Consider the following 22,222-nt stretch of genomic DNA (forward strand, 5'->3'; position numbering starts at 1 on the left):
ACCAACTGTCAGAGTGGAATGTTGAGCCACAGAGCCGGGTTCTAGAACTCACCCTAAAGAATTCCTTGGTGGAGCCTGAGTCCAGCGTTCCGTAGGCAATCTCTGTCTGCTTGGCGAGGTCCTCAGCGCTCTCGATGGGAGACACCATCCTCTCCACAGTTAGGAAGGCCGCTAAGTTAGCCGTGTAGGACGAGATGATGATGAGGGTGAAGAACCACCACACACCCCCCACAATACGCCCCGACAACGACCTGGAGGAGAGGGGAGAGAGAGAGAGAGAGAGAGAGAGAGAGAGAGAGAGAAAATGAAATAGAATATCCTAATCCAGAAATATGATCCAGAAATATGATGACTTTAATAGAGATGTCTTCCCTTCCAGCTGACTCATCACCCAATGGGATGAGACTTGAAGGAAAAGGTCAGTCTAGGGTTACATGACCCCCCTGACCCCAGGCCAGGCCTGTCGGGAATATTGATAAACCATTCTGTCGTGTCTGTTTCATTCCACTCTAACAGTCAAACACAACCAAACAAAACTAGAACACCTCCGCTCATTAATGCATTTTGTGGCCCTGTGCGTGCGCACGTGCCTGTGAGCAGGACATGTTTATGCAATACATGTACAAGGTATTGCTGCATTAATTAGGTTGAGAGCTTTATGCCAGTCCAAGCCATGTGTTTCTGTGACCTTCCCATGTCGAGTTATGGCCAATTGACAATGAATGGGGGGAAATTCTGGCTCCTGAGCCTAAGTCCAAACAATGAATGGGGGGAAATGGCCGGCCATGTTTCAGCAGCTCATGGACCCGTCCTGTGATTCAGGTCCGCTCCAAATGGAATGAGTTCTAAGTTGGACAATGCTACAACCCTCCAGCGACTTTCGGGACAATCGGTCTGAGATCCCCAAAAAAAAGAATAGCAGTGAATGGCCGGCCATGTTTGGGCGGCTGGTGGATCCGCCCAATGATTCGGATCCGCTGCAAAATGTAACAGGTTCTAAGATGGCCCGTGCTACACCTCTCAACAAAGTTTCATGAAAATCGGTCAGGTAGCTTTTGCGTAATGCTACTAACAAACAAACAAACAAACCAAGAAACAGCTTGTGGACCCAACCCGTGATTTGGATCTGCTCCAAAATTGAATGGGGTCTAAATTGGACAATGCTACACCCCTCTAGCGAGTTTCGTGAAAAGTTTTTCCTGCTACGTACGGACAGACGGACAAACAAACCAACACATGCCACCGAAAACATGCGCTGTCTCTGGGGTGGAGGTAATGAGCGCAGTAAACTTGGGATTAGCTCAGCTTCAGACAGAGGAAGCCGGAGGGGGCGGAGCTTAGGTACAGAGGAAAATTAATTAGGATACTTGACCACTGCTCTGATGCTTGTAAAGATGTAAGATGTGTGATTGCACATGTAATTGTGCTGTAAACTTTATACTGAGGGGAGAGATAAAGTGTCATGCCGAACAAAGTGCTGAACGAAGTGTCATGCTGAACAAACCCACGCATCCTTTAATCAACCCTACTGTACTGAATTCATCTCTGCTCTGCGAGTTCACTCACCTTGGAGAAATATCACAGCCCTGCTGCATGAAGGCTCCCAGAGAGAACCACAGGCTGTTGAAGATGCCAAAGTCGTTGGGGGGGTCCGGGGGGGTCTGGGGGTCTTTCGCCTCATCCTGCTCGTCAAGGTTCCACTCGTAGGGGCTGAAGCGGCTGACCAGGAAGAGCACCACGCTCACGCCGATGTAGGCGAACACGATGCACATCCAGATCTCGTAGGCCAGCGGGTCCAGGAAGGAGAACACGCCGGGCTTGGACTTCTGGGGCTTCTTGATCATGATGGAGATGCCCAGACTCATGAAGGGCTTGGAGAAGTCGATCACCTCCTCTCTCACCAAGGTGATGGTGAGAGGTGCGACAGCTATATCTGCTCTCTGGAAACAGGGACACATAGAGTGTGTTAGTTTGGTTCCTGATGTGACTGGTGAGTATAGAACAGTTGGGAGGAATGCAGAGGGAACGACTTTACACATGGACCAAGAAAACTTTAGTCAATTTCTGGGCCAATCAGAGTTTCTGAAGCGTTGCCTTGAAGTCCATTTCTGGGCCAATCAGATTTTCTGAAGTGTTTCTTTGAAGGAGAAGTTTAATGTTTCTTTAGAGTGGAGTGGTTCTCCATGGGGTCCTCACAAGCAGACACACCAACTAACACACACACACACACACACACACACACACACACACACACACACACACACACACACACACACACACACACACACACAGAAGCTCGCCCCTGGGGTGCTTTTAGTCACATAACAAGCACAGCAAAAACAACTCCAGTTCATAAGAAATCAGCTATTTCACAGCAGCTCACAAATCTGTCCACACACAGATATGGATGACAGAGAAGAGCTCAAGGGGGACTGGAAGACACGTTAGCTCAGAGTGAGTTGGAGAGGAAAGAGGCAGCTTGGACGTAATTCACCAAATAAGATGGATGTCTGAAACAGCGCTCCACATGGACTCCTGATCTGGAGGACTGATGAGGACAACCCCAGGACGTGCGGAAAATCGCTCCGAAAACTTTGCAGGAGTTTGAGTAATACAAGACTCAGGAAAATCAATTTCCTCTCATCCGTATTTATGAAACAGGCTCAGACTCAATAAATCATACACTATTCTGCATATAAATAGCTAATTAAAGGAAATAAGTAATTTATTGGTGATGCTGAAATCCTCCATTCAAGACATTCTGTGAATAATGAATAAAGATCACGTGAGTACAGAAACGTGGGGACAGGACATGGACAGTGTGTAACCTTTGTTCAACAGTGGCCCATGAGGTCATCAGGAGAGAAGCAGCCGCCCGGTTGTAAAGCAGGCTCTCTAGCCCGTTCAGCCAGGGTCCCTGCACAGACTGGGCTCTCACATCTGCATGGGCTTCTATCTTCCAGCTGCTGCTCATCTCTCCTCCCCTCCATCTCTCTCCTCACATCCCTCTCTCTCCCCTCTCTCTTTCTCTCCATCTCTCTCCTCACATCCCTCTCTCTCCCCTCTCTCTTTCTCTCCATCTCTCTCCTCACATCCCTCTCTCTCCCCTCTCTCTTTCTCTCCATCTCTCTCCTCACATCCCTCTCTCTCCCCTCTCTTTCTCTCCATCTCTCTCCTCCCTCTCTTCCTCTCTCCCTCTTCCACTCACCCTCTCTTCCTCTCTCTCCTCCCTCTCTTCCTCCATCTCTTCCACTCACCCTCTCTTCCTCTCTCTCCCCTCTCTTCCTCTCTCCCTCTTCCACTCACCTTCTTCCTCTCTCTCCTCTCTCTTCCTCTCTCTTCCTCTCTCCCTCTTCCACTCACCCTCTCTTCCTCTCTCTCCCCTCTCTTCCTCTCTCCCTCTTCCACTCACCTTCTTCCTCTCTCTTCCTCTCTCTCCCCTCTCTTCCTCTCTCCCTCTTTCACTCATCCTCTCTTCCTCTCTCTCCTCTCTCTTCCTCTCTCTTCCTCTCTCCCTCTTCCACTCACCCTCTCTTCCTCTCTCTCCTCCCTCTCTTCCTCCATCTCTTCCACTCACCCTCTCTTCCTCTCTCTTCCCTCTCTTCCTCTCTCCCTCTTCCACTCACCCTCTCTTCCTCTCTCTTCCTCTCTCCCTCTTCCACTCACCCTCTCTTCCTCTCTCTCTTCCTCTCTCCCTCTTCCACTCACCCTCTCTTCCTCTCTCCCTCTTCCACTCACCCTCTCTTCCTCTCTCTCCCCTCTGTTCCTTTCTTTCTCTTCCTCTCTCTCTGAATGCCCCCCTCTCTCTTCTTCTCTCCTCATATCCCCCTCTCTCTCTCTCTCTTTCACTCCCCTCCCTCTTTCTCTCTCCTCCCATCGCCCTCTAACCCCCCCCCTCTCTCTCTCTATCTCTCTCTCTAGTATTATTCTACACTACACTCCTTGCTTTGTGAAAGCAAAAACTTGCATATTCATATTTAATTCGGTGGTGGTGTGGATGTGATTAATTAAATAACAGTGTTTCTTTGCAAATACCCTATCCCTCTCTCTACCTCTTTCTCTTCTTCTCTCCTTCCCTCTTTCTCTCTCCTCCCATCATCCTCTCTGATCCCCCCTCCCCCTCTCTGTTTCTCCCCTCCATGGCACGCCGCCAGCACACTCCCTTGAGAAGCGGTGGTGTTATTCTAAACCAAAACTTGCATATTTAGATTTAATTTTGTGGTGGTGTGTACGTGTTTAATTACATAACAGCTTTTGTTTGCAAAGCAGTGACCTGTGAAGGACATCTTGGCATTGCGTTCTCTAGTATTGCTTCTCTCTCCATAAATTAGGAGGCTAAGGTTAGAAAAGCTAGAGTACACAGGGGGAAACAGTTCTAGCAAGGTCACATGGAGAAAAACACTAATAAAACCAATAACGCAGGCTGGGTTTGCTGCGTCCTCATCCATGCGGCAGCAGCGCTGCTAAGAGCAACCACTTAATCGTCAGGCTGTCTATACAGCACTCCATCAAGGGTGCTGGGGAAGAGGGGGCCATAAAGAGCACATCCAGGCCTAACCTTTAAAAGACAACTAAAACCAGATTAATCACAAGGTGAAAGACAACATAACCATTAACTCTCACCCCCCCCCCCCCACACACACACACACTGATGGAGGCTGGATGGAGGTTTTTTTTGTGTCCTTCTATGAGAGAGAGGAGAGGGTTTTTTTCCAATTCTGAGGATAATTTGGTTGCATTAGGCCATCAAACCAGACAATCTCTCAAAGTGATGGTGAGGAAATTGAACAGGTGAGGAAAGCTAAACTCATGCATTTTGCATTCAGTCGAGGCACGGCTGTGCTGCAAGAGAGGATAATTTCAGATGATTCAGGCTGTTTCAGAGAATCGGCGTGTTCTGACAGATTCTGAGGTAAGGGTCCTATTTTCCATATCGACAGCCAACACCTAAATTCAACCCTCATGGTGTAAGATTAAAGTATTCCCATTAGGGCAACATCACAACATGAGCACGTACAGTAGTGAGAAATGTTGATTTTCATCTGTGTTTCCATATCCATATATTTCCATATATTCCATATATTTCAAGTGTCCATCTGTGTAACCATATCCACCATGTGGTTATGATATAAATCAACACACCTACCTTCTCTGTTCTCACTGAGGGAAGGCATACTGTACATATGTAAGTAAAACCCAAAGATAAACACATTGAGAAACCATTCCATGTTCTCTGGATCATCTCCCTTCTGAGCTTGAAGCTGATGCTGATCGTACAATAGAATCAGTGAGAGTTCAGGGTTGGGTTGTGGATATGCCTTGAGACAAACCATGAGATTCTCGTTCCTCGGCAAAGTTGGGTGAAACACTATTTATAAAATGCTCTCAAACACTTCAGGTGCACTCTACCAGTGTCATTTTTTTACGCAAAGCTCCAAGAATCCATACCTAAATAATGTTCATTCATAATGGCCATCTGTTTGAAATACAGTGTTGAAAGCGGGTCCTGTCTGTGACCCAGGTGTGTTGCAGACTGACCGATGAAGCGTCCATCAAGACTGGGTGGATACTCACCCCGTACACCAGCTCACCCACCATCCCGTTCCAGGTCTTGGTCTCTGGATCTCTGGCGCCGTACTTCCCATCCATCACTATGGACAGCTTGTATCTAATCCCAACATGCTTGGCGATCTCTGAGGCTAAATCCACACAGTAGCCTTCATATCTGTCATTGCCCTCCAGATGCAGGTGGTTTTTCTTGTACATCACATACGGGGCCTCCTGTTGGTTCAAAAACATGCAGGTTTATTTACACACACACACACACACACACACACACACACACACACACACACACACCAGCGCACACACACAGACAAACCTGTCACACACACACACACACACATTCAATCTCTCCTGCTCTCTCTCTCTTTCTCTGTTACGCACAAGCACACACACCCCCTCACACATACCCTCACAAACACACACACACACACACACACACACACACACACACACACACGCACACACAACCACACACACACGCGCACACACAATCTCTCCTGCTCTCTCTCTCTCTCTTTCTCTGTTACACACATGCGCACGCGCACACACACACACACACACACACACACACACACACACACACACACACAAACCTGGACAAGCAACTCTACATGCAGACATGCATGCCTGTATGAGACACCACAGATGCACTAACATACAGTGATAAATGCAGCGCGGCCAGAGCAGTTCTAGTCGTGCTGCTTCTACCAAGCTGTATCTGCCAGCCGACACCAGGACAAGGACCCCCAGCCCCCCACCAAGGACAGAGCCCCCTGGCCCCCCCACCCAGGACAGAGCCCCCCACCCAGGACAGAGCCCCCCACCCAGGACAGAGACCCCCAGCCCCCCACCAAGGACAGAGCCCCCTGGCCCCCCCACCCAGGACAGAGCCCCCCCCCCCACCAAGGACAGAGCCCCCCAACCAGGACAGAGACCCCCAGCCCCCCCCCCAGCCCCCCCCACCCAGGACAGAGCCCCCCAGGCCCCCACCCAGGATTGGGGCTGGGTGTCTGTGTTTTGGGGCTGGGTGTCTGTGTTTTGGGGCTGGGTGTGTGTTTTGGGGCTGGGTGTGTGTTTTGGGGCTGGGTATCTGTGTTTTGGGGCTGGGTGTCTGTGTTTTGGGGCTGGGTGTCTGTGTTTTGGGGCTGGGTGTCTGGGTTTTGGGGCTGGGTGTCTGTGTTTTGGGGCTGGGTGTCTGGGTTTTGGGGCTGGGTGTCTGTGTTTTGGGGCTGGGTGTCTGTGTTTTGGGGCTGGGTGTCTGTAGAGGAGTGCAAGGCACAGAGTGGCGTGTGGATGGACATGGGCATGAGGGTGGAGGTTCATAAAGTAAATGCCAGTGACGGGAAAAGGATCAGAGAGTAGTTTCTAAACATCATCATCATCATCATCATCATCATCATCATCATCAAGCACACTGCACCCAGGAAGTGCTAGGGGTAAAAGGCTTTGACATTCCAAAACAACAAAACAAACGAAAACGAAAACAAAGGAGAAGCCGTCATTATTTCAATAGGCAAAAAAAAGAAACCTTGTAAATGATATACAACCGAAGGATCCAGGGAGAGTTGGGTCGTGCCATCGTTCTCTCCCCCTTCTCATGAACACTGGTGCATCTCGGCTGCTGCTCTTTCTGTCGTTCGGCACAATCATTAGCAGGCAGAAGAGGCTCGTAGAGAGCGGCAGACTTCATTACAGCCAGGCAGCCAGGGTGCAGGAGGGGGGGGGGGGGGGGGGGGGGTAGGGGGTTGGGGGATTGGGCAGGGTCTTGCTTGTTCTGTGCTGAGCGTATCCCTTCTCCACTGCTCTGCTACAGCTCTGTCCTCGTGATCGAACGTTTAACCAATGTCACTAGCGCTCATTCAGAAACCGCTGAACACTTCCACCACCCCCTCTTCCCGCCGAGAGGCAAAGAGTTCCAATTTGTGGAACGCTGATTGGATGTTATTGTGAAGGAGCTCTGTACTGCCCTGCCTGGAACTGCTGTTCTACCGTTGGACTTCCCTTTTCATGAGTGCGCTGTGACTGGCTTCGTCAATCTGATGAATATGATTATGTGTGGTAGAGTAATGTAGTCCACGTACTTGATATTGAAATACAGGGAATATCAAGGTTACAGTAGGTTATTCTTCTATCATGAGAACTGTCTTCCCTACGTCACCTCATGGACCGGAGGCTATACTCCAACACAGAACACTCAGAGAGGCAATACAAAATAGATTGGAGAGACAGGATAAAAAAAGAAGAAAAAAGTCCCTTATCCAATGCTGCTTATTTTGCTTTGCCCCTTGAGAAAGCATTGCATCATCATCATCATCATCATCAACATCATTGTCTTCCGATCATTCTCAGCTCAGTCTATCCATCCCGGAATGTCATTGACCATTTACTTGATGAGGACAGACAGACAGACAGACAGACAGATCTACTTACGTATGCGTTTGAATGTTTGTTTGTATTTGATGGGGTCAACCATGTACCATTTCTACACCAATATTGTGATGTCACTGCTACGACAGGCCACTGAAGTATGGAAAATCAAACTGCTTTGACACCCACACGGGTACAGTTGAAACACTCCCCCTGCTGGAGGGCAGACTGCTCCAACGTGTAGTGAGTGGGTGGAAAGCACCACAAACACAGGCTTCTACCCGCCCAGGACAATGTATCAATCTCAACAATCAACACCATGACCTTGAGAGGCAGAATACGTGACACATTTATAACTGCATGGAAAGTGTACCATAATAGTAGTGACCACAATGGTTCGGTTTTCCACAGAGGAGGACTCGTTGGTGACCACCTGTTCCATTACATTAACAAATCTCGCATACTCGTTCCAGTAGCCGATCTGCAAAGAGAAAACACACAATTATTAGCTGTCCCTCCACCCTCCCCCAGCCCAGCCCAGCCCAGCCCAGCCCAGCCCAGCCCAGCCCAGCCCAGCCCAGCCCAGCCTAGCCTAGCCCAGCCCAGCCCAGCCCAGCCCAGCCCAGCCCAGCCCAGCCCAGCCCAGCCCAGCCCAGCCTAGCCCAGCCCAGCCCAGCCCAGCGCAGCCCAGCCTAGCCCAGCCCAGCCCAGCCCAGCCCAGCCCAGCCCAGCCCAGCCCAGCCCAGCCTAGCCCAGCCTAGTTCCCGTAGTTGATGCGTGAAAATGAAATACCGTCCGCTGGCAAAAGTCTCCCGAAGCAACGTTAACGTTAGTAGAATAAACACAGCCATACGTGTAGCTATTGCAGAAGTAAATACAATAACGACAAGGACAAGAGTATACAGTACACTAGCGGAGTTTCTCTGAGGCAAAATACATTTTGGCCGTTCTGCATTTGACAAGTTTTGTTAAGCTGATTGGCTGAAGGAGTTACTCTGTCAAGGCAAGTATTCCCACCCACTGAAATCATTTGACATATCTGTGGAGAGAGATTGAAAGTGAGCTTGCTAGATCAGGATGGTCTCACAAGGCTAGTCCAGCCTAGACTAGCCCAGACCTCCCACATCCCAGCTCTTCCCAGGCTAGCCCCGCCCAGACCAGCCAGGCCCAGCCCTCCCACATCCCAGAAGGTTGATCTTTTTTACCAACTGTATGTGACACAGGTTTGTATCCTACCCCCCCCCCCCCCCCTTCTTCCCTCCTCTCCTCTAATATCCTCTCTTCCTCAATAACCTCCGTAACGTGTGGCTGCTAACGGATACTTGAGAGCAAGGCTGTGTCTTTCTATAGGGTACCTGCAGTAGACTGTATGGGCAGTGTCTTTCTATAGGGTACCTGCAGTAGACTGTATGGGCAGTGTCTTTCTATAGGGTACCTGCAGTAGGAGACTACAGCAGCAGGGTAGCGACGGGAGACTAGCGTGGTAGAGATAGGACACTAGCGTAGCAGGGTAGAGACTAGTGTGGTAGAGATAGGACACTAGCGTAGCAGGGTAGAGACTAGCGTGGTAGAGATAGGACACTAGCGTAGCAGGGTAGAGACTAGCGTGGTAGAGATAGGACACTAGCGTAGCAGGGTAGAGACTAGTGTGGTAGAGATAGGACACTAGCGTAGCAGGGTAGAGACTAGTGTGGTAGAGATAGGACACTAGCGTAGCAGGGTAGAGACTAGCGTGGTAGAGATAGGACACTAGCGTAGCAGGGTAGAGACTAGTGTGGTAGAGATAGGACACTAGCGTAGCAGGGTAGAGACTAGCGTGGTAGAGATAGGACACTAGCGTAGCAGGGTAGAGACTAGCGTGGTAGAGATAGGACACTAGCGTAGCAGGGTAGAGACTAGTGTGGTAGAGATAGGACACTAGCGTAGCAGGGTAGAGACTAGTGTGGTAGAGATAGGACACTAGCGTAGCAGGGTAGAGACTAGCGTGGTAGAGATAGGACACTAGCGTAGCAGGGTAGAGACTAGTGTGGTAGAGATAGGACACTAGCGTAGCAGGGTAGAGACTAGTGTGGTAGAGATAGGACACTAGCGTAGCAGGGTAGAGACTAGTGTGGTAGAGATAGGACACTAGCGTAGCAGGGTAGAGACTAGCGTGGTAGAGATAGGACACTAGCGTAGCAGGGTAGAGACTAGTGTGGTAGAGATAGGACACTAGCGTAGCAGGGTAGAGACTAGTGTGGTAGAGATAGGACACTAGCGTAGCAGGGTAGAGACTAGCGTGGTAGAGATAGGACACTAGCGTAGCAGGGTAGAGACTAGCGTGGTAGAGATAGGACACTAGCGTAGCAGGGTAGAGACTAGTGTGGTAGAGATAGGACACTAGCGTAGCAGGGTAGAGACTAGCGTGGTAGAGATAGGACACTTAGCGTAGCAGGGTAGAGACTAGTGTGGTAGAGATAGGACACTAGCGTAGCAGGGTAGAGACAGGAGACTAGTCTGGTAGAGATAGGAGGCTAGTAAGGTTAGCGACAGGAGACTAGCAGAGACACCATGCTAAAACTGTCTACCTCATACCATGGGTATAATCAGTGAATGGACAAAAACATGGTGCTTCTTAGCACCATTGAAGCACTATTTGAGGTATTTGAGTGTGTGTGCTTAACTCCTCTTGTGTATCTGCATACTGGTCTACATCAAACCCTCCTCCACCTCCAGCTTCCCAGATTTTGTCTTAAATAATTAATAGTGGGGGCGTGAACTGCACACACGCTCTATAATTTATCATTATTTGCATGTCCCTCTACGCCAGCACTCCTGCTCTCCACGGTTACTCCCAGTTCCTCTGCTCCTCTCAAAACAGTCAATTCTTTGCCCTGAAAGGAAGTCTGGTGTGTGCTAGTTCATGCATGCTAGTGTTAGTGTGGGGTAGCAGAGAAGAGCACCACTCGTCAATGTAGGGGCGGTTGAAAGTGACATCATTGGACAGGGCTGTGGGGCCAGATGACAGGGTTGTGTAGGGCAGCAGGGGACAGCTTTGGCGCCAGACACAGGCCCTGGAGAGAGAGGAGGATGTGGACCAGGGAGGCCTCAGCTATAGCAGGAGGCCGCTGTGGAGCTCCAGCCCCGGTCTCGCCCCCCATCAGCAGAACGCTTAGCAGCTTGTACATCACAGCTGACAGCCTTCGCTCTCCTCTCGTCCTCTGACTGACATGCAGGAGCGACCGGGTCGGCCATTCCTGTCCTCGGCAGCGAGTCTCTCGCCCGCTTTCCCTTTGTCACGCTCGTCCGCGCCCTCGCTTTCCTTTCTTTCTTTCTTTTTTCCCTAAATCTACTCCTCACGTTCACTCCACCACCCTCCTGCTCTCTCTCTGTAACCGAGGGCTTTGAGATGCTAATTGGTTCAGTGCAGCCAGCAGAGTCACAGGAGGTTGGCAGCAGGACCACATGTCACATCAAACCCGGGCCCTGCTCTGATCTAGCTAGCTAACGAGGTGAGCTGGAGAACGCCGGAGAACGCCGGAGAACGTTAGAGAACGCTGAGCTGTCTGTTACAGCCCTCAGACATTCTGGCATCACTTCATACGCAGCCCAAATCCCTGCTCCACGCCCCCAGGAGAGGCTGGCGTTCCTGGACAACGACCACGAGAATCTCTGGTGAACGACGAGCGCTTTCAATAATTGGTCTTCAAACCTCCTGTATTTGCATAGCAGTAATTACCATGTCGGGAGGGGGGGGGGGGGCTGGTAGGCAGGGAGCCTTATCTTCAGGACCAGAACTAGACAATCTATTCCTCATTAGGATCTGTTTATCTGGAGGCTTACGACCACTCGTCCTCCAGATATCAACCTCCCAGTAGGAGATCCACCCAGCAGGGGTCCTGGCCCTGCAGGTGTGCGTGGAGAAGCAGTGTGCTGTGTAGTCTGCACTGCTCACCTCTCCTAGATCCTCCTCTCTCCCTTCTCTCTGCTTTCTCTCTCTCCTCTCTCTCTCCCTCTGCTTTCCACCCCCCTCTCTCTCTCTCTCTCTTCTCCCTCGCTATGCTTTCTCTCTCCTCAAATCTGCTTACCCTCTCCTTCATCCCCCGCTCTCTCCGTTTCAACTCCCCCGCCGTCTCGTCTCTCTTCTCTCCTTGTCCCTTCGTACCGACAGCCTCTCTGCACAAGGACGCTTCATCCCTCCACCCCCAGACGCCAAAACAAACCGCATGTCATCCCCCCTTCATCCCCTGAGCCCCAGACACACACCAGCAAACAGCAGCACGTCCGCTCTCTCTCTCACACAGCCCGGCCTCTCTGGAGTCAAGATCAAACGAGCTCCATATCCCCTCTACACCTCCGCTCTCACTGTCCATCCCCTCTACACCTCCGCTCTCACCGTCCATCCCCTCTACACCTCCGCTCTCACCGTCCATCCCCTCTACACCTCCGCTCTCACCGTCCATCCCCTCTACACCTCCACTCTCACCGTCCATCCCCTCTACACCTCCGCTCTCACTGTCCATCCCCTCTACACCTCCGCTCACACCGTCCATCCCCTCTACACCTCCGCTCTCACCGTCCATCCCCTCTACACCTCCGCTCTCACTGTCCATCCCCTCTACACCTCCGCTCTCACTGTCCATCCCCTCTACACCTCCGCTCTCCCCGTCCATCCCCTCTACACCTCCGCTCTCACCGTCCATCCCCTCTACACCTCCGCTCTCACTGTCCATCCCCTCTACACCTCCGCTCTCACCGTCCATCCCCTCTACACCTCCGCTCTCACTGTCCATCCCCTCTACACCTCCGCTCTCACCGTCCATCCCCTCTACACCTCCGCTCTCACTGTCCATCCCCTCTACACCTCCGCTCTCACTGTCCATCCCCTCTACACCTCCACTCTCACTGTCCATCCCCTCTACACCTCCACTCACACCGTCCATCCTGTCCTCCAGATAATCTCAACACGTTAGAGGTGATAGCTTGACGTGACTTATCAAATGGAGGAGTCAGAAGTAAGGGGGGCTGGTTTTGACGTTGGTTTCGACGTTTTTCAGCGCGCTGACAGGAGAGCATGACAGGCTGCAGCCCTCTCTCTCATAGCCACTAGCTCTGCAATGACAGAGAGGCCGGAACGTTCTGGATGGATGGGGCTTTCAGAGTGGAGTCAGAGTGGGAGTTACGCCCTGACCCTCGACCTCAATCAAGCCCCTTGGCATCGGTGTGTGGATGGATGGTCACTTGGTGCTCGCCCTTACCTTCCTGGGCCCACCAATTTTCATCTCGTACACGTCAATGGTGTAGTTGGACCTGCGGCCGTAGTTGTCAAACTGGATGTTCCCTGTCATACCCTGGACCGTGACCTGCAGAGACAGAGCACATCCCAGTCAGTTATATACTGTAAAATAGTACTGCAGAGTAATGGAAAAGCGGACTGGCCATCCTTGTATGTACGCAGGTGTACCCACTGGTTGAGCTTTATATACAAAACTCTACTTGGTCTGGTTCCTCCCTATCTGTGTATATACCTTCTCAGAAAACAGGAACATTATAGCCTCCGCTCACAGGACACCTTGCAATTGAATGTTCTGTGTGTTTGTACTGAGCTGGCAAAAAAGTGTTTAAGTGTGCAAAAAAGTGTTTAAGTGCGCTGCCAGCTCTGCCTGGAATACTCTCCAGAAAGACTTAAAATTACAAGACCTGAACTGTTATGATGCTTTCATATCGATTTTAAAGGACTTAGAGTGTGAAAGTATTGGAAATTGTCATTGCTTTTAATTCAGTATCTGTGCTCGCTCAAACCTGCTTTTAATGTCTTGTTATTGTGTATTATGTCTGTCTTTGTGTACTGAACGTGTGCCTGTGTCCTTGTGCTGCCCTCTTGGCCAGGTCACTCTTGGAAAAGAGATTCCATATCTCAATGAGGTCACCTGGTTAAATAAAGGTTTAGTAAATAATTTGTATTTTTTTTAAATTGAGGTGCATTTGAATTGTCTCACAGCTGGAAATGACGGGACTGATCCAATGGTTTACATGCCCTGGGGAAGGGAAATCAAGTGTGCCCTGAGTATTTGACAGTATTTGCAATCAGGGATTGACCCGGGTGAAGACCAGACCTGGGTCAAATAGTATTTGAAGTCCTTTCAAATGCTTTGAGCGTTTGCTTGAGTCCGTCCGGCATGTTTGTCAGACTGACGTGGTTTTAGAATGGAGTATGTGAGGAAAGAGCTGCAGCCCATGAGACCGCTGGAGGAGCCGGGCGTCATGGTTCTGATAGGCTTCAATTACAGATATGTGGATTTATGGTAATGAGAGGGATCACAGGGAGCGAGAGAGAGAGAGAGAGAGAGAGAGAGAGATGGAGAGATAGTTACTGTTAAACTGTTAGTTTACTTAATGAATCGTATTATCCTTGACACTTTGAAAATATTGTTCACCTGACATTCATGCCAATGCCAATAAAGCATAAGCATACTGAATTGAACTGAGAGACAGAGATAGGGAGATAGAGAGAGAGAAAGAGAGATCAGCCCTTTTCTTATCTTTGTTCTTTCTTGAACTCTATAGATTCCCTCATCTCCTGTATTCTCAATCTACCATCTCCAGCCACCCCCACCCACATCTGCCCTCCTACCATCTCCAGCCACCCCCACCCACATCTGCCCTCCTACCATCTCCAGCCTCCCCCACCCACATCTGCCCTCCTACCATCTCCAGCCACCCCCACCCCCACCCGCCCTCCTACCATCTCCAGCCACCCCCACCCACATCTGCCCTCCTACCATCTCCAGCCACCCCCACCCACATCTGCCCTCCTACCATCTCCAGCCACCCCCACCCACATCTGCCCTCCTACCATCTTCAGCCTCCCCCACCCACACCCGCCCTCCTACCATCTTCAGCCACCCCCACCCACATCTGCCCTCCTACCATCTCCAGCCACCCCCACCCCCACCCGCCCTCCTACCATCTTCAGCGCTCTCTCGATGTCGATCCCCTGGCTCCACGGCACAGCAGGGTTGGCCAGGCAGTCCCCGGCGCTGCCGCGGCGTGACACGTCTACGCGCTGACGCCTCAGGTACCGGAACGCCTCCGCAATCACCAGGATGGCATCATGGGTCAGGGCTGACGTGTACTGGAGAGAGAGAGAGAGAGAGAGAGAGAGAGAGAGAGAGAGAGAGAGAGAGAGAGAGAGAGAGAGAGAGAATGAAAGAGAGAAAAAAAATGGAGAGGAGAGAGAGATAGAGAAAAAGAGAGGAGAGAACGAGAGAGAGGTGGAGAGTTAATGCTGAGACTCCCAGAGTCTCAGAAGAGAATCCCGTCTCTCACACCTCTCCTTCCATCTTACCTCGACCTCCTGGCCAGCAAGGGGGGGTAACCTCCTGATCACATCTAATTACCTGCCATTCCACGTCCACCTCAGTCTAGATTATTGTGTAATGAAATGTAAATTGAAGCTTCTGTATAACCTTGCCTTGGAACAGCTGTCAATATATTGATCAGGAGGATGGGGGGAAGGAGAGAGGGATGGAGGGAGGGATGGAGAGAAAGGGAAATGAGAAGGAAGAGTGACAGAGGGAGGAGAAGAGAGTGGGATTAATGGATAGAGACCTCAAAAGGAGATGGTGGGGGGTGTACACCATGAAAGTCTCTCTCTCTCTCTCTCTCTCTCTCTCTCTCTCTCTCTCTCTCTCAGGATACCTTTCCTCCATCCCTAAATCATTTTGTTTCCAAATTCTACTGAAGGCAAAGCACTCAGTCCCTCACCTCCAGGGCAACACTTTCTTTTTGTCTCTCTCTCTCTCTCTCTCTCTCTACCTCTCTCTCTCTCTCTCTCTCTCTACCTCTCTCTCTCTCTCTCTCTCTCTCTCTCTCTCGCTCTCTCTCTCTACCTTCAGTGGAGTGCTCCGGGCCTCTGGGAACTCTCTCTCGTCAAGCCTCTCCCAGCGCTGCGTGAACTGCTGCACCACCGGGTTCTCCGGGTTGATAATCTGGAACCCTGAGATGTTGGCCCCGCCTTGGAACACCTTGTCCAAGCTCACGTTGGAGAAACCCTGAGGCCAGAGATACATGGAGGGAGAGAGGAGAGGAGAGAGAGAGAGAGAGAGAGAGAGAGAGAAAGAGAGAGAGAAGATAGAATGAGAGAACACTGATCATGTGAACTGACGAGGATGGTGTTTGTAACAATTAGTTGTGTTTAAATCCATTCTCAAATAGCTCAGACTGTGGGTACACCCAATACTGCAGCACAGGGATCTGCCAGACTAAAATTCTGGTTTTGGTCAGGTTCAGATTGTTCTGGTCAGGGTCAGGTTCTGGGCAAACACAGGTTCTGATAGGTGGTTCTGATCAGGATCAGGTTCTAATAGGTGGTTCTGGTCAGGGTCAGATGGTTCTGGTCAGGGTCAGGTTCTGATAAATGGTTCTGATCAGGTTCAGGTTCTAATAGGTGGTTCTGGTCAGGGTCAGGTTCTGATAAATGGTTCTGGTCAGGATCAGGTTCTAATAAGTGGTTCTGGTCAGGGTCAGGTTCTGATAGATGGTTCTGGTCAGGATCAGGTTCTAATAGGTGGTTCTGGTCAGTGTCAGGGTCTGATAAGTGGTTCTGGTCAGGGTCTGATAGGTGGTTCTGGTCAAAGTCAGGTTCTGATAGGTGGTTCTGGTCGGGGTCACAATAGTAAATAAAAAAAAAACATCTCTATGCCTGAGGAGAATAGTACAGTATGTAAAGTCAGATGTAGGTTTGACTATATTATAATAATAAACAACTAATCCCTGAGGAGAGAGGAACAAAGACAAACATTTACATGTTACTTACCAACCAAATGTGTGGGCCTATGGTTCAGCCCTACAATGAACAGTGGTTCTCTCCTTCTTCCCTCTTTTCCTACCTCCCTCTGGCCCCCTCTCCCACCCTGCCATCTCTACCTCCCTCACCCTTCACCAGCCTGCCCCAACCTGCTCTCTCCCCGCCCTCCCTCCCTCCCTTCTTCCCTGCCCCCCAGTCCCCTCCCAGAGGAGTAGCTAAGCAATTACTCACCAGGTTGGTCATTATGTAATGATATCAGAGCAGCTAAGTGGTTACTCCCCAGGTTGACCAGTATATAATTATCCTCGCTCCCCAGCCCCCTCCCAGAGGAGCATCTAGGTATTGCTTCCCTGTCTCCTCCCAGACGAGTAGCTAAGCGGTTACTCACCAGGTTGGCCAGTATGTAATGATATCCACGTGCGTTCTTTCCCAGGGTCACCACCTAAGGGAAAGCAGATCGATATGATCAGCCGTCCATAAGATGGGGGCTGAATCACGGCTCAAAGTCTCAGGGAGCTAAAATGGAACAATGGGCTAGCTTACATGGAAGGTATTGGCAAAGGTTTATACTAGCAGTTAACATTATGGGTGTTAGCAAAGGTTAGCACTAGCAGTTATCATGGAGGGTATAGAGTGGTGAGGTAATCATTAAGGTTGTAAGGTAAGGTTGTCATTTTGTAGGCTGAAAAGTTAGCATATATACCCAAAGTTAGCAGCATATAGATACATTTTTATTTCTTGTGGAGCCTGCTACATTGCCTGCTTAATATACATTTGAGACGTATGTCTAATTTGAGATGTTTATTAGGAGATTCATGTATATAGCCTATTTTAGCGATTCCTAGGAAACGCCCATTTACTATTTATCTTGTATTAGCCTACCTGCTTGTTCTTGATTAATGCTTATGTTTATAATTGTTGTTGAGGTATGTAATGTAGCTACTTTTGATAATTTGCCCTGATGCATGTTGACTTGATTATTGTAAATAGCCTACTGATTGAAATGGTTATTGTCAATAGTGATCAGCTGGTTGTACTGATGATTACGACAGGTGTAGCTCATCCCCTGTTTGTTTTGAAGCTTTGAAACGGATGAATTTGCAAAGCCCTGAAGAAGGTTCCGAAACGTTGGCTTAATAAAATGTTCAAGTTTTGGAGTATCAGAGTGTGCGACCCATTCCTATTTTTTATGAAAGTTAGCATCGCCAGGTTCTGAGTCCAAAATCCAATTCAAAAAATGAAAAAGGTATGGGATTGGCGAAAATGCTGAAAATAAGGTCTTTCAAAGACAAGCTCACCGAGGGGGTAATTGGTGTCCGTTGGTGTTCTGACATCAAATTCACCGCAATGTATGAATCCTGTAGGGTTTTATTGATCATTTTATGAAATCCATTGACTTGTATTGACGCGACCGTTGTAGATGTGTAGATCAATCCGCAGAGGGGATTCAGGAAGCGGAACTACTTACGGTAGCTATTGTTATTGTTTATGTTGCTAGGCTACCTAGTTTGCGGAAGTTTACACACGTATGTGCTGCGACTAAATAGTTCTATGCTCAATATTTTAAAAAGCCTTTCCGGATGAACTAGAATCTTACTTTATGGCGAATTACATGTCAGAACGCCAACTAACACCTCGGTGAGTTTTTTGTCTTTGGAATCGAGAGTTTAACATGTTTTTGAAAGATTTTTCAAGATGCCCACCCACATCCATTGTATGACCAAAACGGTGGTAGAGCAATTATCAGACTTTCTCAAAAGTGCTAGTTTTGTCAACGTTTTGATCTGAACCATTGTATATGATCATAAGTAACCTTAAAACAGGGCTAAACATGGATTTTCCCTTTACTACTCCTTTAACTAGTACCCCTGGAACTCTGGAATTAAAATAGCCCCAAAACATCATTGACCCACCATCATATTTCACCATGGGTATGAGGTGCCTCTCTTTGTATGCATCTCTGTTTCGATGCCAAACATGGCAATGCTGTATCTGACCAAAACGTTCAAATTTGGTCTCATCTGACCAAAGCACCTTATTCCAGTCATAATTTAAATTACGTTATGCAAACTCCAAGCGCGTGCTTTTGTGTCTTCTGGTCAGAAAAGGCTATCTTCTGGCAACCCTTCTAAAGAGCCTGTGGTTGTGGAGGTAGCGTCTGGTGGTGCTTTTTGAAACCTGGTGACCCGAGGACGCCACCAAGCCCTGCAATTCTTTCACAGTGATTCTTGGGGATTTTGTTACTTCTCTCACCATTCTCCTCAGTATCCTGGAGGACAACATGCAATTGCGTCCTCCACCCATGAGGTTTTCAACAGTTCCAGATCTTTGGAATTTTTAAATACATGTCCTGACAGTGCTCAGTGGTATTTTCAATCGTTTGTGGATCTTCGTGTAGCCATTAACAGATTAATGAAAGTCAATACAATCATCGGTCTCTTTTGAAGTGTCAGTTCTTTAGTTTTCTTCATGGTGTTGGGTAACAAAGCATCCATTTTACTTAATTTTTATACCATAGTGGAACAGAAGATGGTATGGCTCAATATAGTTTCTTAAGACTTAAATGAACGTAAATAAGTGGAATTTAATACCTAGTTTAATTTTGGCAGATGTTATTTACATCAATCTTTAAGGGTGCCATTAACTGTGGAGCCTTGCTTTGGAGGAACTTGATTTTTAATTAAATCAGTAAATGGTTTTGGTTGGTTCCTGGACATAAATATAGTAAAGTATTTATCACATGCTGCTATTGGAGTTGTTCTACAATTATAATGTTTATACTTAAAAAAAAAAAAAGTGTTTGTTCATTACCTGTCAGGGGTGCCAGTAATTTTGGAGCCCCCTTTTAAATGATAAAATTGATAAAATTGGAAACAAGTATAAGAAGGTTATACATAACTTTTACCAAATATTCCTAGGCATGGATTTGAATAATACATTAGGCTTCACATTAAAAGGGAGATGGCAAACTGCAATTAACACAGACATATGGGAACAAATATGCATATTATAACTAATTCAAATACATGGAGAGAATTTAAATGGAAGATGATTATGAGATTTATTTTTGAACTCCAGAAATACCAGCTAAATAGCAGCTAAAATGGGCCCAACATACTCAGTCAAATGTTGGAGGAATTGCAGCACACAAATTGACAACCATGCACACGTATTCTGGTCATGCCCTAAATTAAGAACTTTTTGGGATGAGGTGTTTGAGGTGCTTAAAGAAGTGTTCCATCAAAGTTTAACAAAAGATCCTAAGGTAGGTTAGTTTTTTTTTAAACGAATATTACTATCGGCAGCAATTAAATCCATCACAATTAAGTGGTTGAAACCTGACCACCCAACATACAATATGTGTATTGGAAATGTATGGGGAATTGATCAGATGGAGCAAATCATGTACTCTTTGATACTTCAGAAAGATATACTGTATTTACTAAAAGGTTGAGTCCTCTCATGGCTATTTTAATACAGTGAATCCTTCTACGCATTCTGATTCGTTCATTCATGTATCTTTGTCTTGCCAACTCATCTCATCTCTTTATCCACACTGTAAGTAGGCCCATACAAGCATACATGCCATTATACTCATATACGTAAACCCCCACCCCCGTTTGATTCCTTTTTAGATTTTGTATTTTTATTTATTTAAACTACACTAAATCACAATTGCCAGGATCATACAGCTTAAATAATAGAAAAAAACAGTAGACAAAATTGTTGATGTAATTGTATAAGTTGCTGAAACTGAAATAAAAATGAATTAAAAAAAAATAAAAAATAGTAAGAAGAGAGTCTGAAAGTAAGCAAGCGCTCTCAACATGTAGAAACATCATTGAAGCCAAGATTCACTTTGAACTGATAAGCAGGGCTGTGTCCACACTGTGAGAAATAATAATGTATTTTCGGAAATGGAGGAGTGATTCACTGGCCATCAGAAGTTAGGCTATGGCAGGTCTGTCTCTCATTGTACGTTGTAATATTCACACCTCCCAGGCTTAACAGCAGGTTTCAGCCCACACACTGGCTACTAATAGCAGGCTCTGCTCTAAACCTCTGCCTCGCTGTGTTTCACCATATGCTATCCTTTATATCTCTCTTTTCTCTTGTATTCATCTCTTCTCCTCCTCTCATTTCTTCTCCTCGATCTCTCTGTTTCTCTCCTTTGTTCTGGTCCATGACAGGTCCCAACACTGAGCACCGTAAATCGTGGCTGCCTCCATGAAACCAGTCTGCCTGTGGCTTCTTAGTCTGTCATGCTGTATCTGTGACCAGTGTGTCCGGCTGTGTTGTGTCCTGCCACGGCTGTGTTTTGTCCTGCTATATGGCTGTGTTGCTTCTTGTTATAGCTGTGTTGCTTCTCGTTATGGCTGTGTTGCTTCTCGTTATGGCTGTGTTGCTTCTCGTTATGGCTGTGTTGCTTCTTGTTATAGCTGTGTTGCTTCTCGTTATGGCTGTGTTGCTTCTCGTTATGGCTGTGTTGCTTCTCGTTATGGCTGTGTTGCTTCTCGTTATGGCTGTATTGCTTCTCGTTATGGCTGTGTTGCTTCTTGTTATGGCTGTGTTGCTTCTCGTTATGGCTGTGTTGCTTCTCGTTATGGCTGTGTTGCTTCTCGTTATGGCTGTGTTGCTTCTCGTTATGGCTGTGTTGCTTCTCGTTATGGCTGTGTTGCTTCTTGTTATGGCTGTGTTGCTTCTTGTTATGGCTGTGTTGCTTCTCGTTATGGCTGTGTTGCTTCTTGTTATAGCTGTGTTGCTTCTCGTTATGGCTGTGTTGCTTCTCGTTATGGCTGTGTTGCTTCTCGTTATGGCTGTGTTGCTTCTTGTTATGGCTGTGTTGCTTCTTGTTATGGCTGTGTTGCTTCTCGTTATGGCTGTGTTGCTTCTCGTTATGGCTGTGGTGCTTCTCGTTATGGCTGTGTTGCTTCTTGTTACGGCTGTGTTGCTTCTCGTTATGGCTGTGTTGCTTCTTGTTATGGCTGTGTTGCTTCTCGTTATGGCTGTGTTGCTTCTTGTTATGGCTGTGGTGCTTCTCGTTATGGCTGTGTTGCTTCTTGTTATGGCTGTGTTGCTTCTCGTTATGGCTGTGTTGCTTCTTGTTATGGCTGTGTTGTGTCCTGCTACAGCTGTGTTGTGTCCTGCTGCCCCAGGTCTGTTCTTTACAAGCCTCAGCACTCCCACAAACAAGAGTTCTGGGTGGTTGCCATGATGAGATTGACAACCATGTTTCAGCTTTCATCAGCAAACACGCCAACCACAGCCAGTCCACAGTCCACAACAAAAAGCGCCATGGCAGAATGCTTTCCTGGCCACAGGCCAGACAATGTAGCCAACAGTGAACACACCATGAATGAGATGTGTGTTGTTTCTGTTTTAGCCAGAAACATGGTCATCGACTTTCTGTTTGACTCTTTCTTAGTATTGAAAGTTAGATGTTCATATCCTTGGTTCATTCCGTTGGGTAAAATGTGACAGAAACTGAATCAAAACCTCACT

The 22,222-nt window shown here is 48.1% G+C and overlaps 1 protein-coding gene across 2 annotated transcripts in view; it reads right to left on the reverse strand.

Annotated features, from left to right (window-relative positions):
- Positions 1-22,222, reverse strand: part of LOC311324094 (glutamate receptor 3) — a gene marked incomplete at both ends in the record, with an annotated part of 124,511 nt that overhangs the window by 16,712 nt on the left and 85,577 nt on the right. For both annotated transcript variants that reach the window (XM_084456482.1, XM_084456481.1), the window contains 8 exons: positions 53-251; positions 1,567-1,940; positions 5,575-5,781; positions 8,306-8,413; positions 13,170-13,274; positions 14,879-15,046; positions 15,804-15,965; positions 17,109-17,162. In XM_084456482.1, coding sequence (XP_084312608.1) covers positions 53-251; positions 1,567-1,940; positions 5,575-5,781; positions 8,306-8,413; positions 13,170-13,274; positions 14,879-15,046; positions 15,804-15,965; positions 17,109-17,162 — 1,377 coding nt within the window. The remainder of the gene's footprint in view (positions 1-52; positions 252-1,566; positions 1,941-5,574; positions 5,782-8,305; positions 8,414-13,169; positions 13,275-14,878; positions 15,047-15,803; positions 15,966-17,108; positions 17,163-22,222) is intronic.

This window comes from Borostomias antarcticus, assembly GCF_949987555.1.
Source record: "Borostomias antarcticus genome assembly, chromosome: 22".
Classification (NCBI taxonomy): Eukaryota; Metazoa; Chordata; class Actinopteri; order Stomiiformes; family Stomiidae; genus Borostomias; species Borostomias antarcticus.